The 12,553-nt window shown below is 56.5% G+C and overlaps 1 protein-coding gene across 2 annotated transcripts in view; it reads right to left on the bottom strand.

The window, feature by feature from the left end:
- Window positions 1-12,553, bottom strand: part of MYO7B (myosin VIIB) — a 50,885-nt gene that overhangs the window by 26,764 nt on the left and 11,568 nt on the right. For both annotated transcript variants that reach the window (XM_036884335.2, XM_036884333.2), the window contains exons 9-18: window positions 12,425-12,501; window positions 11,574-11,693; window positions 11,138-11,280; window positions 10,501-10,711; window positions 10,009-10,144; window positions 7,369-7,532; window positions 5,750-5,887; window positions 3,905-4,057; window positions 3,273-3,371; window positions 1,537-1,631 (exon numbers count right to left, since the gene is read on the bottom strand). In XM_036884335.2, coding sequence (XP_036740230.2) covers window positions 1,537-1,631; window positions 3,273-3,371; window positions 3,905-4,057; window positions 5,750-5,887; window positions 7,369-7,532; window positions 10,009-10,144; window positions 10,501-10,711; window positions 11,138-11,280; window positions 11,574-11,693; window positions 12,425-12,501 — 1,336 coding nt within the window. The remainder of the gene's footprint in view (window positions 1-1,536; window positions 1,632-3,272; window positions 3,372-3,904; window positions 4,058-5,749; window positions 5,888-7,368; window positions 7,533-10,008; window positions 10,145-10,500; window positions 10,712-11,137; window positions 11,281-11,573; window positions 11,694-12,424; window positions 12,502-12,553) is intronic.

The raw sequence follows: 12,553 nt of genomic DNA, 5'->3' as shown, positions 1-12,553 counted from the left end.
ATACACTAGCAATGAATGTATGAATGACAAAATTTAAAATACATTACCATTATAATCTCTCAAAAAAATACCTAGGTGTAAATCTAACAAAACATGTACAGGAACTGTATGCTGAAAATCACAAAACATTGGTGAAAAACATTAAAGAAGATCTAAGTAAATGGAGTTCGTGGATTAGAGGACAACATAGTAGAGATGTCGGTTCTCCTCAAACTGATGCACAACATAGTTACTGTCAAAATCCCAGCAAGATTATTTTGTACATAAGATCTTTCTAAAATTTATATGGAAAGGCAATGGCCCTAGAAGAGCTAGGTAGGAGGAATGCATCTACACGACTGCAAGACATGCTATGAGCACAGCCAGCGAGGCAGTATGGACTAGGCAGAGGGAGAGACCCGCGGATGGAACAGAATAGAGAATGCAGAAGGAGACCCACAGATATGCCCAACTGAATTTTGACAAAGGTGCAAAGTCAATTCACTAAAGGAAGGATGGACTTCTCAGTGTGTAGTACTAGAGCAACACCCACAGGAAACAATTTAAAAAGAACCTCTAACTAAGTCTCACACCTTACACAAACATTAACTCAAAATGAAAATGGATCGTGGACCTAAATGTAAAACATAAAATGACAGAACGTTAAGAAAAAAAACACAGGAGGAAATCTCCAGGCAAAGAGTTCATAGATGCGACACCATGAAAAGGAAAGTTGATGAATGAAAAAACTCTTGCTCGGCCAACACCCCTTCAGAAGAGGAAGAGACAAGCTGTAGACTGGAAGAAGATATTTGAAAACAATCTTTCCTGACACTTTTCATTAATGCCTCCCCACCTGTCTCTATTTTGGGAACTGGACCAGTGCGTCACCTCTTCGCCTGAGGCAGGCTGCTGTTGAGACGTGTGTTACCATGGTTACACCTTGTAGGGGGCCTCCCAGGCCATTCCTCCCTGCCTCGGGACCCTGCTGGCAGGTGCCCACAGCCTCTCTGTTCCTAGGCAATGACTGCTTTCGCCCACTTTCTCATGTCTGGGTGTCCAGTCCTTCCTGCAGCTGCGGGGAGCAGGCGGGATAGCACAGGGAACAGCACTGGGGCCCCGCAGGGCCTTCTGGACACGGGAGGGTGAGCGAGGTGGTAACTGCTGGTTTGCTGAACTCGCACTGAAATTCAAGTGTTACCTTACTCACCAGGGAATGGAATCAGAGTTCTTTTCTTCCCTTGAAAACCAACTACCTCCTAAACCCAAACCCGTAAGACTCTGTAGGGCAGCTGAAGGGGGACATCACAGTATAGCTGAGACCAGAGCTGATCTTCCTTAGGCTCTAGCTCATACAGTGGAGTGTCCTCCCCAGATAGTCAAATAATGTGCTCAGATTCTCTAACCCAGACTGCAGTGCCGGGTCAGGAGGTCCTGGGAGATCTTGTGCCTCACTGAGCCCCGGGGAGGGGTGGCAGGAACACGTGAGTGTGGGGGCTGCAGGCCTGCCCAGGGGCATGACGGGCGGGCGGGGAGGGGCTCGGGCAGGGCAGGCACCTGTATTTGTATCCTCGCAGGACTCTCTGGATGCTGACCGCTGCTTTGTCCAGGGCCTGGCTCCTCTGTACCTCCAGCAGAGTGTCCTGGTTATCCTGGGATGGAGAAAGCCCGCACGTGGCTGCCCCCACCTCCCCGGGGCCAGGGCTCTGTCTCCACAAGCCACTGGCTCTCACGCTTCTCCCATACCTGCTCCTGGGAGGGCAAGCATGGGAAGGCGCCCTCAATGGACCCCGAGGGGGCTCTAAGATGGGGCTACGACTACACCCCCAGCCCCAGTCCAACAACTTCCCACTTTAGCTTTCTTCTTGTTAATTCAGTCTGGCAAATTTCATTTCTGCCCTGCAGGACCCAAGAAGGGGGCAAAAATTTCCCTAAGTTGCGTTTTAGTTCCTCAAGTTCATGTGCAATGTGCGTTCAACTGCATTACAGACTCGTGCTTGTTTCGATATGAAAGTGTTTCCTCCAGCCTTGAGCAGGATTCATAGTAGGAGTTGATGAGCCCAGTTTGTCCCTGAGCTGTGACCTCCCTGGCCCACCCCAGTGCTCCCCCACATCCCTGTGTCCTGTGGGCAGGCCTATCTCTATAGGACAGAGAGCAGCTTGGCCCTTTGTCAACAGGCAAGGAGAGGCCAGGGCTTGGGGGCCGTTCCTGCTCCCTCAGTCGTGCCTCAGGCCGGCCCGGGGCCTCTGTGGCTGGGCAGGCACTGGGGACGCAGACTGACAGGACCCTTACAGTGGCCTCACGGAGCAGCCCAGGACGGGGCAGTGGGTACTCCACTTCCCAGACTATCCACCCACTCTGACGTCTACCTCCAGATCCCTGTGGCCCCCACGTCTGCCCGGTTCTCCTGGGCAGCACTCTGGGACTTCTCACATGTCCTCCCTCGCTGGCCTCGGCTCCCCAACAGAAGCTGAAGCCCCTCAGTGTCCAAGCCCCAGAGCCCCGCCCCAAGCCTGACTAATGCACAGACAGGTGAAGAGATAGACCTGCAGGAGGGCTGCGGTCAGGACAGGTAGGGACAGGGGAGTGGAGGATCTGGGGAGGGCTGTGGGGTTGGGGTGGAGTGTGGGCCGACTGGCAGCACCTCTGGCCCTGACTTCCCCCTCATTCCCCCACCCCCGCTGGCTTTGCTCCTCCCCACCGCAGCCTAGGAGGCTAGGTGGCATGGAGGTCCTTCCCTCAGGGGCTCTTCCACCAACTGGCAGTCCTGGCAGGCCCAAAGGCCAGTCTCGGGGGCTGTAGGCTGTCTGCCACTAGGCTGCCCTGTGTAACCTTGAGCCCCTGTGAGTTGGGAGGAGGGCTGGGGGCGTGGGGGTGCTGCTGGCGCACGGTGCGCACGGTGCTTGGGCCAAGCTCTCACAGGGTAAGGGCGTCAACACACCGCTCCACTAAGAGCTTCCCCAGCTCAGACGGCAGACTGGGGCCTTGGCAGGAGGAAGCCTGTTCTCAGGGCCCATGGGAGCCACCTGGAGCTCCCTGCTGCTCCTGCCTGGAGGCTTGGAGGCGGCTCGTCCTCATCCCTGGGCCTGAGAAGGCCCTGGACTCAGGTGGGCTCCCGGGTGGGCTCCCTCCCCCAGCAAGGCTCTCTACACTGTGGTGCCTCTGGGTGGGGGCCACGCGGGGGGCAGGCACCCAGGGGCACTGCTGCAGCGTGAGTGAGGTGTGACCCTGGTGGGCACTGGAAGCCCCACACCCTCCAGGAGTCTGAGGACCAGCATTTCTGGACACTCACCTTCAGGAAAATTTTGGTCTTTCCCATTTTCCAGTCTTTGTTTGTCCCCAGCCACTTTTCAGCGATGCGCACGGTCATCTGGCGGAACTTGTCCCGAAGCTGCCACCAAGAAACGGGAGTGGGTGCAGCTGGAGCGGGGACCTTGGGTGGGAGGCTTAGGGTCCCTCCTCAAGGGCTTCCTGGGGACCCCCAGCTTTCCTCATCCCGCAGGTGCCGCTGTCAGGACACAGGCACCAAGCACCTGGATCAAGGGTGGGGCCCGGGGGAGTCCCTGAGCCTGGGACCACAAGGCCACCATGCTTCACCACCCCTGTGGCTTTGATGTGGCCATCGGCCACCTGGGCAGCCCCAGTGTTAGGACGGCTGAGTGTTTGAGGGAGGACAGAGGGCCTTCCTGCCCCACATCGTGGCCCAGGCACACGTCATCTCCCGGACATTCTGCCCTGCGAGGGGTTTGCTTCAAACTGCAGACCCCCCGGGGAGCGCGCTCGGCCTCTGGGCTCCGGGGAGGCGGCGGAGGCGGCGGCTCCCTCACCGGCGGGGCGGCAGGGAGGGCGGGGGAGGGGGGGGTCTGCCGCCGGGGTCCCGGCCCGGGGCCGGGCAGGGGGCGCAGCCGGGCGGCCAGGGCGCACCTGCCGGCGCTCGGCGCTGGGCAGCAGCAGGCGGAAGCGCAGCGCGAACTCCTGGAAGGCGTAGCGGATGGGGAAGCCCGACTTGCGGATGCGCACGGTCTCCATCATGCCCGAGTAGCGCAGCTGCCGCAGGCACAGCTCCCGGTCGAAGAGCTGCGGGCCGAGGGGCGTCTGACCCGCGGCCCCAGGCGGCGAGGGCAGCTCGCCCGACCCCCACCCGCCCGAGCCCGGGGGGCTAAACAAATGCTTGGTTCAACTAAAATTCCGCTAAGAAGAGATTCGGTCCGAGTCGCTGAAGAGTCCTGAGAACGTTTCCAGGGACATAAAAGTTGAGAACACGCACTGGGACATCCACCAGGACACCACACGCGTCCCTCTTCCCAAGATACGCAAAGTGCATGGATATGGCAGTCATTTGCATATGCCATATGTAAAATGCTCTTAAACCCCCCAAAACAATGATCCCAAAGACCAGAGGCCCCTGCGCGCCGGCCTGCCTGCACCGCCTTGGCGCTGCCCCTCCTGCTTCGCGCACGCCTTCCTTAGGGTGGGAACATTCCGGTCGCCTTAGCCTCCCTCCCCCAGGGTGGGTGTGGCCAACAGGAGTCCGGGCGGGACGCTCAGCACGGGGTGGGCTCTCAGCCGCGGCCCAAGGGTCTGCATGGCTTGGCCTCTAGGGAGCCCCTCTCAACCTCCGAGACATGCGTGTCCGGGCACAGGGCAGCCCTCTCACCGGGCAGGCGGTACTGATTAGCTCCCATTTTTTACTTCAGCTGGGCCAGGTGCTCCTCACTGAGTCTTTGCAGCAGCCCTCTGTGGTGGGTACTTAGCTCTGACTTAAAGGTGACATGCCTGCCCCTCGGGGTCACACTTCAGAGTGGCTGAGCCCTGCTCAGACCCTGAGCCTTCCTGGGCCTCAGCCTGGGCTCCCCCTACACCCACGAGTAGCTGCCTTCCCGGAGAAAGGTCTTTACAGGGGCACCCACGAGAGCTCAGCCTCAGGCGCCGCCCACCGAATCTGCGGCTGGTTAGTGGGGCCTGTGGCCGCCGCAGAGGGCCTCTGGGAGCACGGTCATTACCGTGTATTGTGTACTGTTAGTGTGTATCCCATAATATCCGTGTATTGTGCCTATAAGGGAGATATCTGGATTTCCTGGCCCAGCTCCACCTTCGTAAAATGTTATTCTTAACATAAAGGCACTTCATTTAATGTAATATTATTTTCTTCCCTTATAAGACTCTTTTGAGTCATCTCCTTCCAGATGGCATCTCCCAGTTTGGGGAGTCTTGTATGTACAGCCCCTGGGTGGGTTCTCAAACCCATGGGTTTGGGACTCCAGGGCAGGCAGCAGCCTCGCACCCCACCCTGCCCCGCACATATGTGGGTAAAGCTGCTCTCCAAGGGCTGCTTGTTCTCAGGCCTCAATGACCAGCAGCTGGCATCAGCCACTAAAATCACGCAGGTGGCTGCTCCTTGTTGGGTGCAGTTTATACCCGCAGATGAGCTGAAAACAGCCTGTGCAATCCCTGCCGCCCCCTGCAGGCAAGCTCGGTTCTGACTTTGCAGAAGAGACAACAGGCCCAGAGAAGCCCCTGGCCACAGGCACACAAAGGGCAAAGGGCAGGGCTCGGGACAGCAAAGGCCAGGACCCAAAGTCCTGCAGGTCACTGACCTTTGAATGGCCTAGACTGGTCACCTTGCCTCAGTGTCCCCATCTGTGAAGTGGGAACAGATAGCTCTAAAACCGACCAGGCCCTGGTGAAGGGACATGACCCTAGACGCCACCAGACTCTTCCAGGAGGTGTGTCCTCCCTGCAGGTGTGCACCACAGCCTCCCTCATTACCAGCGGCTTCTTGTACTCGTTGGGTTTGATGCAGCGGATGAAGTAGGGCTGGCATTTGGTCAGGATTTTCATCAGCTGGTCCAGGGACTTCTTGAACTGGCCTGCCAAGGTGGAGGGCTGCTTGCCGGAGTCTGCAGACTGCAGGCAGAAGCACAGGGCATGGTGGAGGGCTGGGAGCTCGGCCTGGGACACAGCTGACCCACAGCACAGGGGGCTTTGGCCAAGGGCCCACAGGTGGGCCATGCTGCTTTCACTCATTCACTCATTCATGCACCCGTCCCAGGCTCCCCAAGTGCCTACTGCAGGCAGGCACCCACTGGACCCCAGGGACCCAGAGGCAGGGAAGGCATGTTACAGCATCCTGCCTGGAGGTGGGGACCCCCAGATGGGCACTCAGGGTGATGCCCAGGTGAGGAGGAGATGTCGGAACTGCCAGCTTCACTTCCTACCTCACCCTCCTACACTTCCACTTTAGATATATGTTTTATGTGCTTTTTGAGTGTTTGTACACTGTACATTGTAAGCAGTGTAGTAAGTGTACATAGTTTAAAATAAATATATCAAAATTATGGATGCAAGACAAAGAGAAGCCCAAGCTCTCTGGCCAAGAATGGTGGGTGTTTTGTGCAATGCTGATCTTGGGCAATGTCCTTGAGCAAGCCTTTCCAAGGTCAATGCATCTGAGCAAAGGTAGGTACTGCCAGGTTGATCAGAGACACATGTCTTCACACCTTAGCACCTCTGAGAGGAGGATGCAGTCATGGGCACTTTAGAGTAAAATGGGAAGCTCTTCCCTGTTGGCATAGATTGTAAAATAACCTGCATTTCTCTCCACTGTCATCTGCTTCCCTGAAATCCCTGTGACATGCTCTGGAGGCCCCAGGGGGCCAGGACTAGGCTGCCTCTGGCCTGAGCTGGGCAGCGTCTAGCCTGGCTCCACCAGTTCCAGACCTAGGTGATTCCTGCACAGCCTCACGGCTCACTGATGCCTCTCTGGGCTGTTCACTCATGGTTGTGCTGAGGGCCCTGGGTGCCAAGGCCCCAGGAGCACCACAGAGGTGGGGGGGATGATGAAAGGTCAAGGGCACCCTAGTGTAGCCAGTACTGAATGCGTGACACAGGGGTGGGGGTTCCTCTGCCTGCATCTCGAGTTAACAAGCCGTTCAGCGGACCCTGTCTCCCTGCCCTGGGGTGGGGGCCCACCTCACCAGATGATTGACAGGTTTTTTCTGGAACAGTGGCTGTTGAGGGGTGGAGGCAATGAGTGGGCAGACTCCCATGCTGCCAGGAAATCGTGACACAGTTCCCACAGGCACCATACACATAACACAAAAGGCACACACTGCACAACACACACAGAGACCAACATCAAGACATAACGATATTAACAGAAGCAGATGTTTCCTGGCAAACCTGCCACACTCTGAAGCAGGGGCGTTCACGTGCACCTGGCCCCTGGCCCTGGGCCCCTGGCTGCCCCCTACGCAACAGCAGTACACCCCGTTGTCACCTGACAGAGAAGCCCCCAGGCAGTGGGTCTTCCCTGTGCAGACGCGTGGGCACATCTGACCCGAGGCCTAAGGGCTGAGAGATCCCGGGGCTGCTGGGGGGACTCCCACCTTGAAGAGCTGGCTCCCTGCCTTTGCCTGGTGGATGGTCCCGTGGCCTAGCTTGGTCTCTGCTGACTCCAGCTTGAAAATCTCCCTCAGGAACTTGCATTTGGAGGAGTAGATCAGGGTGAGGATATCCATGCTCAGCACATCTCGATTCTTCTCCAGGAAGCCTGCGGGGAAAGCAGAGCCACCTGCCAGCCCAGCTCAGCCATTGCCCTGAGCCCCAGGGGAAGGGGAGGGTGGTGGGGTGGGGACGTCAGTCATACCCGGGTCCTGGAGGGGCCCCCCACTGAAGCCAGCCTCTCCACCCACCCTTGGTCCCCTGTTCTGCCAGTGGAGCCACACGTACCCAGGCCCAGTGCTCACCTTGCCCCCACCGCACTGACTCCATCACATCTAAACCCCTCAACCCTGAAACTAAACCCTTCACCTAAGCCACCCCCATTCCTTCTGCCTGAATTTCTCTGACCCCCTCTCCCTCTCCCACTCTCCCAGGCTCTCTCTGTCCCACTCGTTCCTAGGCTTTCTGCCTGAGGGACCTTCCAGACACTGCCCAGCACACAGCTGTGGCGTCACCGCCGGAGCCCTCTCTGCACGTCCACCAGCAGTGCCCACCTCCTTCCCCATCACCAGCGCCCGTGGCCCTGCCCTCCACCGGGTCAGCCCAAGTCTCAGCTGTCCCTGGCCCCAGCCTCCAGGGGCCTTCCTCGCATCTCTTCCCAGCCTTCCCAGCTGGGGAGGCTGCCCTCTGCAGATGGGGGCCAGCAAGCACTGGGGGGCACTCTGTGCCTCTCCAGAGCTGCCCCACCCTGGATGTTTGCAGAGGGAGGCAGCCCTGCGCTCAGCCCCCAGCGGGCAGAGTAGGTGGGGCTAAGGCTGCCAGCACAGCAGGCCACCAGGGGAAAACCAGCAGGTTCAGCTTTAATGAACATTAATAGAAGTTTGCACCTGGAAAGCATAGAAAGCAGCTAGCTTCATCTTAGTGAACAAGAAAGTTTCATGTCACTTCAGAAATAAAATGTGGCCTTGAGTTGCCCACGGAGGTTGGGATGGGCTCAGCATCTCCCCAATGTCCCAGGACCCTGTGGGTCCCCCTAGCACTGGCCTGTGCCTTCCAGAAGAGCCCCAAAGCCAGGCTCTTGTGGAAACTGTGAAGGAGCCAGCTCACCTTCTCATTTCTCCCACAGAGATGATCCCCTGGCCCCCAAACACCCCCTCTGCCGTGTGAAAATGGCAGCTCCTTCCTCTGCCCTGTCTCTCCAAGAGTAAGTGTGCTCCATGCATCGCTGACTGAGCTGCCAGGTCAACAGGCCAGGCACCTCCTCATCTCTCCGTACGAGCCGCAGAGAGTGACTCCATGGCTGCCTGCCCCATTTTCCTGACCACAGCCATACATGGGCCACCTTTCTCATTTTTGAAGCACACCAATAGGTGGGCCACTCCAGGCCTTATTTCTCTAATCAAAGCCATGAATTAAAAAATTAACTCAAAATGGATCAACTCCCTAAGTGTAAAAACTAAAAATAAAAAACTCATGGAAGAAAATAGGAGTAAATGTTGGATTAGATAATGGGTTTTTAGTCATGACACCAAAAGTACAAGGAACAACAACAACAAAATAGGTAAGCTGGACTGCATCAAAATTTAAAACTTTGGGCTTCAAAGGACACTATCAAGAAAGCGAAAAGATAACCCACGGGATAGGAGAAAATATTTTTGCAAATTATATATCTGATAAGGTACTTATATCCAGAATATATAAAGAACTCTTACAACTCAATAAGTAAAAGACAACCTAATTAAAACATGGGCAAAGGACTTGAACAGGCATTTCTCCAATGATGATATACCAATGGACAATGACAAAGACAGGTGATAATGTGTCGGCAAAGCTGTGGAGAAACTGGAAACTCACACTTTGCTGGTGGGAATGTAAAATGGTGCAGCCACTTTGGAAAACAGTGTGGTGGTTATTCAAAAAGTTAAACATAGAATTACTGTATGACCCAGCAGCCCCTCTCCTGGGTATATACCTCAAGAAGTGAAAACATACGTCCACATAAAGACTTGTACATGAGTGTTTATAGCTGCATTATTCCTAATAGCCAAAAAGTGGAAACAGTCCAGATGTCCATCAACTGATGAAGAGACAGACACAATGTGGCCTAGACACACAGTGGGTTGTTTCTCTGTGATATAAAGAATCCAGGCACTGATGTAGGCTACAACATGGATGAGTCTTGGAAACATGATGTGAGTGAAAGGAGCCAGTCCCAAAAGGCCATGCAGTGTCTAGTTAGTTCCCTTTATATGAAACTTCCCAAAGAACAAATCCATAGAGACAGGGATCAGTGGCTGCCCAGGGTTGGGGAGGGTTGGGAAAATAAGGATGACTGCTGATGCGAGTTTCTTTTTGGGGTGATGGAAATGTTCTGACACTGTGGCTTAAAATAGGTGAATTATCTGGAAATGTGAGTTCTCTCTCATTGGGGCTCTTACCACAAGACAACACATGCCTGGCCCATTCCACACCCTGTCCCATCGCCAGCCCTGCAAGATGACCAAGGACTCTCAGCCCTCTTTCCAAGGCCTCACTGGAAGAATCCACTTTGGAAGGAAGGGGACACGGAGAGGAGCTGTACCTACCTTCCACCTGGTAGTACACCTCACCGGCAAAGTGCGCGATGCCAAACCTGGGGTCATGGATGTTCCTGGGCTGCAGGAAGGCCTTGTCGGCAGCATGGACACTGTTCAGCTTTTGGAGCATGGTGGCATCTGTCCCCTGGAAGAACCATGCTCCCTGTGGGCTGAGCCCTGGAGTACAGCCTCCGGGAGGCCAGCCAGCACACCCACAGGACTCTGGTGCCTAACGAGCCCCTTGGGGCATGTGCTCAAATCTAACTGATCCGGTGACTGAGCTGTCCTTCTGCTGGGGAGCAGGAGTGAGGGCAGGGTCCAGAAGGCTTCCTGCAGGTGGTGGCCTGAGGTGGGCCTTGAAGGAGAGGCCCTGGGGCTGCCCTGATGATTCCTGGCAACCCTGGGGACGAATGGGCCCCCCAGGTGGGTCTCCTGACCTTGAGGAGGAGCCCATGAGCAGGCGGGGGTCTGTACCCCAGGGCCACCAGCCTGTGGGCACACCTGCGGGAAATGGCTCTCTTCGTCCAAGAGGGAGATGATGCTCATGGGCTTTTGGGCCAGCAGGTCCAGGGTGGGCCGGTTGTCGCAGTACTGGATGTAGTCCCAGGCGATGTTCTCGGAGAGGTACTCCTCCTGCTCCATGGTGAACACATGCTGCACGAAGAACTGCTGCAGGTGCTCGTTGGCGAGGTTGATGCAGAGCTGCTCGAAGCTGCAGATGCAACACCGCCACGGGGCAGCGGGTCAGTCCAGTCCCCCCGCCAAGTGGGCCCTCGGGGGCACCGGCCAGTTGCACAGACATGCTCTCAGATGCAATCCCCATTTTCACCCTAACCTCATGTGATAGCTCACCCTGATTCCTGAGGACACCCGAGGGGTGATGGGGACCAAGGCTTGTGCCTGGCTCCCAGGGGTGCTTTAGCTATGTGGCCTTCTTGAGGGGTGTTGTGGGTGCTGGGGGCACACACAGACCATCGCACTGCAGAAAGACTCGGGCCTGCTGAGCGGATTCACCCTGAAGCAGGAGGCCCCTGCCCCCAGTCCGGCAGGGGAGAACTGGCTACCCTCCAGCTTACTCAGTAAGAAAGGAGCTAAACTGATCTGTTTTCTGAAAGCAGGTAGGCTAGGATCTTCATACCTATTGTTCTGGAAATTTTCAAAGCCAAATATGTCCAGGAGGCCGATGGCCCTTCGCACATTTCTGGGGTCCTGGGCAGGTGGGGTGAAAATTGCTGCATTGATCTTCTTGACAATCCACAAGAAGAGGTTTCCATAGATGCCCTGAGGAGACACGGAGTAAAGCCCATGGGCTTTGAAGCCCAAGAGGAAGGCTGCGCCCTTCTCCAAGTTCATCTGGACAAGCCGCATGCACACTGGAGCTCACAGACCTGTGGAGGGATGTTACCCCTCCTTTAAAGGCAAGACACCCAGCCTGGAGGCTAGGAAGCCCATGGTTGCCGGGCAGCTGATGGCCATTGGGCCTTGCCCAGATTTCTCTGTTCCTTCTGGCTCTCAACCAACAGGGCAAGGGGCCACGTTCAGTAGACAGACACCCTTGTCCCCCAGCTCTGCACCTTGACAAATGCGTCCCTTCGGTCTGCGGCCTGGGCGATGTTCAGGGGCCTGGTGACAAACTCCCCACGGATGTTAATGGAGTGCTTGATCAGACAGTCCCGGAGGGCCTGGTTCCTCACCTGGGGAGACGGGGTGCGATGGGGGATGGGGCTGGCACATTCACAGAGCTTCCAAGAACTCTGAACCAAATGAAGACCAGCAGCAGCAAAACGTGCCTAATGTGATCCCTTTTTTCCCTTCTGATTCTGTTAATTTCCCCGAAGTGTCAATGGGGTGTGATGTGGAGGACACTGCAATGTCCCCAGTGCCAAGATTCTTCCCTGCCCAGTGCCTGCTGCTCTTCCTCCGGGTGAGGCTCCCTTCACTGTTTGTAAACCGAGAGGGCTAAGGGTCCCCACACATTCTACTTTCCCAGCATAGCACAGCTCATGCAGAAGCCCCGGGCTCGAGGGCACGGGGCACAGACACTTTGATGGGAGGCAGGACAGGCCCAGCATGAGGTCACTGGTCAGGTGGCCGGGGTGGAGAGAGCTTGGGTACTGGGTGGGGTAGAGAGTGAGGATGCTGGGTGGAGGCCACAGAAGAGCGGGGAGAGCACGGGACAAGGGCAGAAATGCGTGCTGAAGCCGGACCAATCATTTCTCCACTGTGTCAGCGATTAGCTCACACTGCCCTCCGTTCCCACCCCAGACCTGCCAAGTATGGAGGTCACAGGAGCTGAACCGAGAGCCTGGGAGAGACGTGGGAGGCAGGAGCAGAGCCTGGGCAGGGTCTGCAACCGGGAGCCTGGATCTGCCAGCCGGGGCTCTCGCACCCCTCACAAGGCTGCCAGACACAGCAGCCAGGCTACCTCCAGTAACTTCGCCACGGTGGGAAAGGCCGGCGTGTCCATCACGTCGGAGGAGTCCAGGTTCTCGAAGACCGCAGCTGGAGGAAGAAACAGTAATGCTGAGCGGCAAAGCGGCCTGAAGTGATGCCG

Source organism: Manis pentadactyla, chromosome 8 (assembly GCF_030020395.1).
Source record: "Manis pentadactyla isolate mManPen7 chromosome 8, mManPen7.hap1, whole genome shotgun sequence".
NCBI classification, from domain to species: Eukaryota; Metazoa; Chordata; class Mammalia; order Pholidota; family Manidae; genus Manis; species Manis pentadactyla.
The sequence above is the reverse complement of the archived record's forward strand: the minus strand, read 5'-3'. Positions and strand labels throughout refer to the sequence as shown.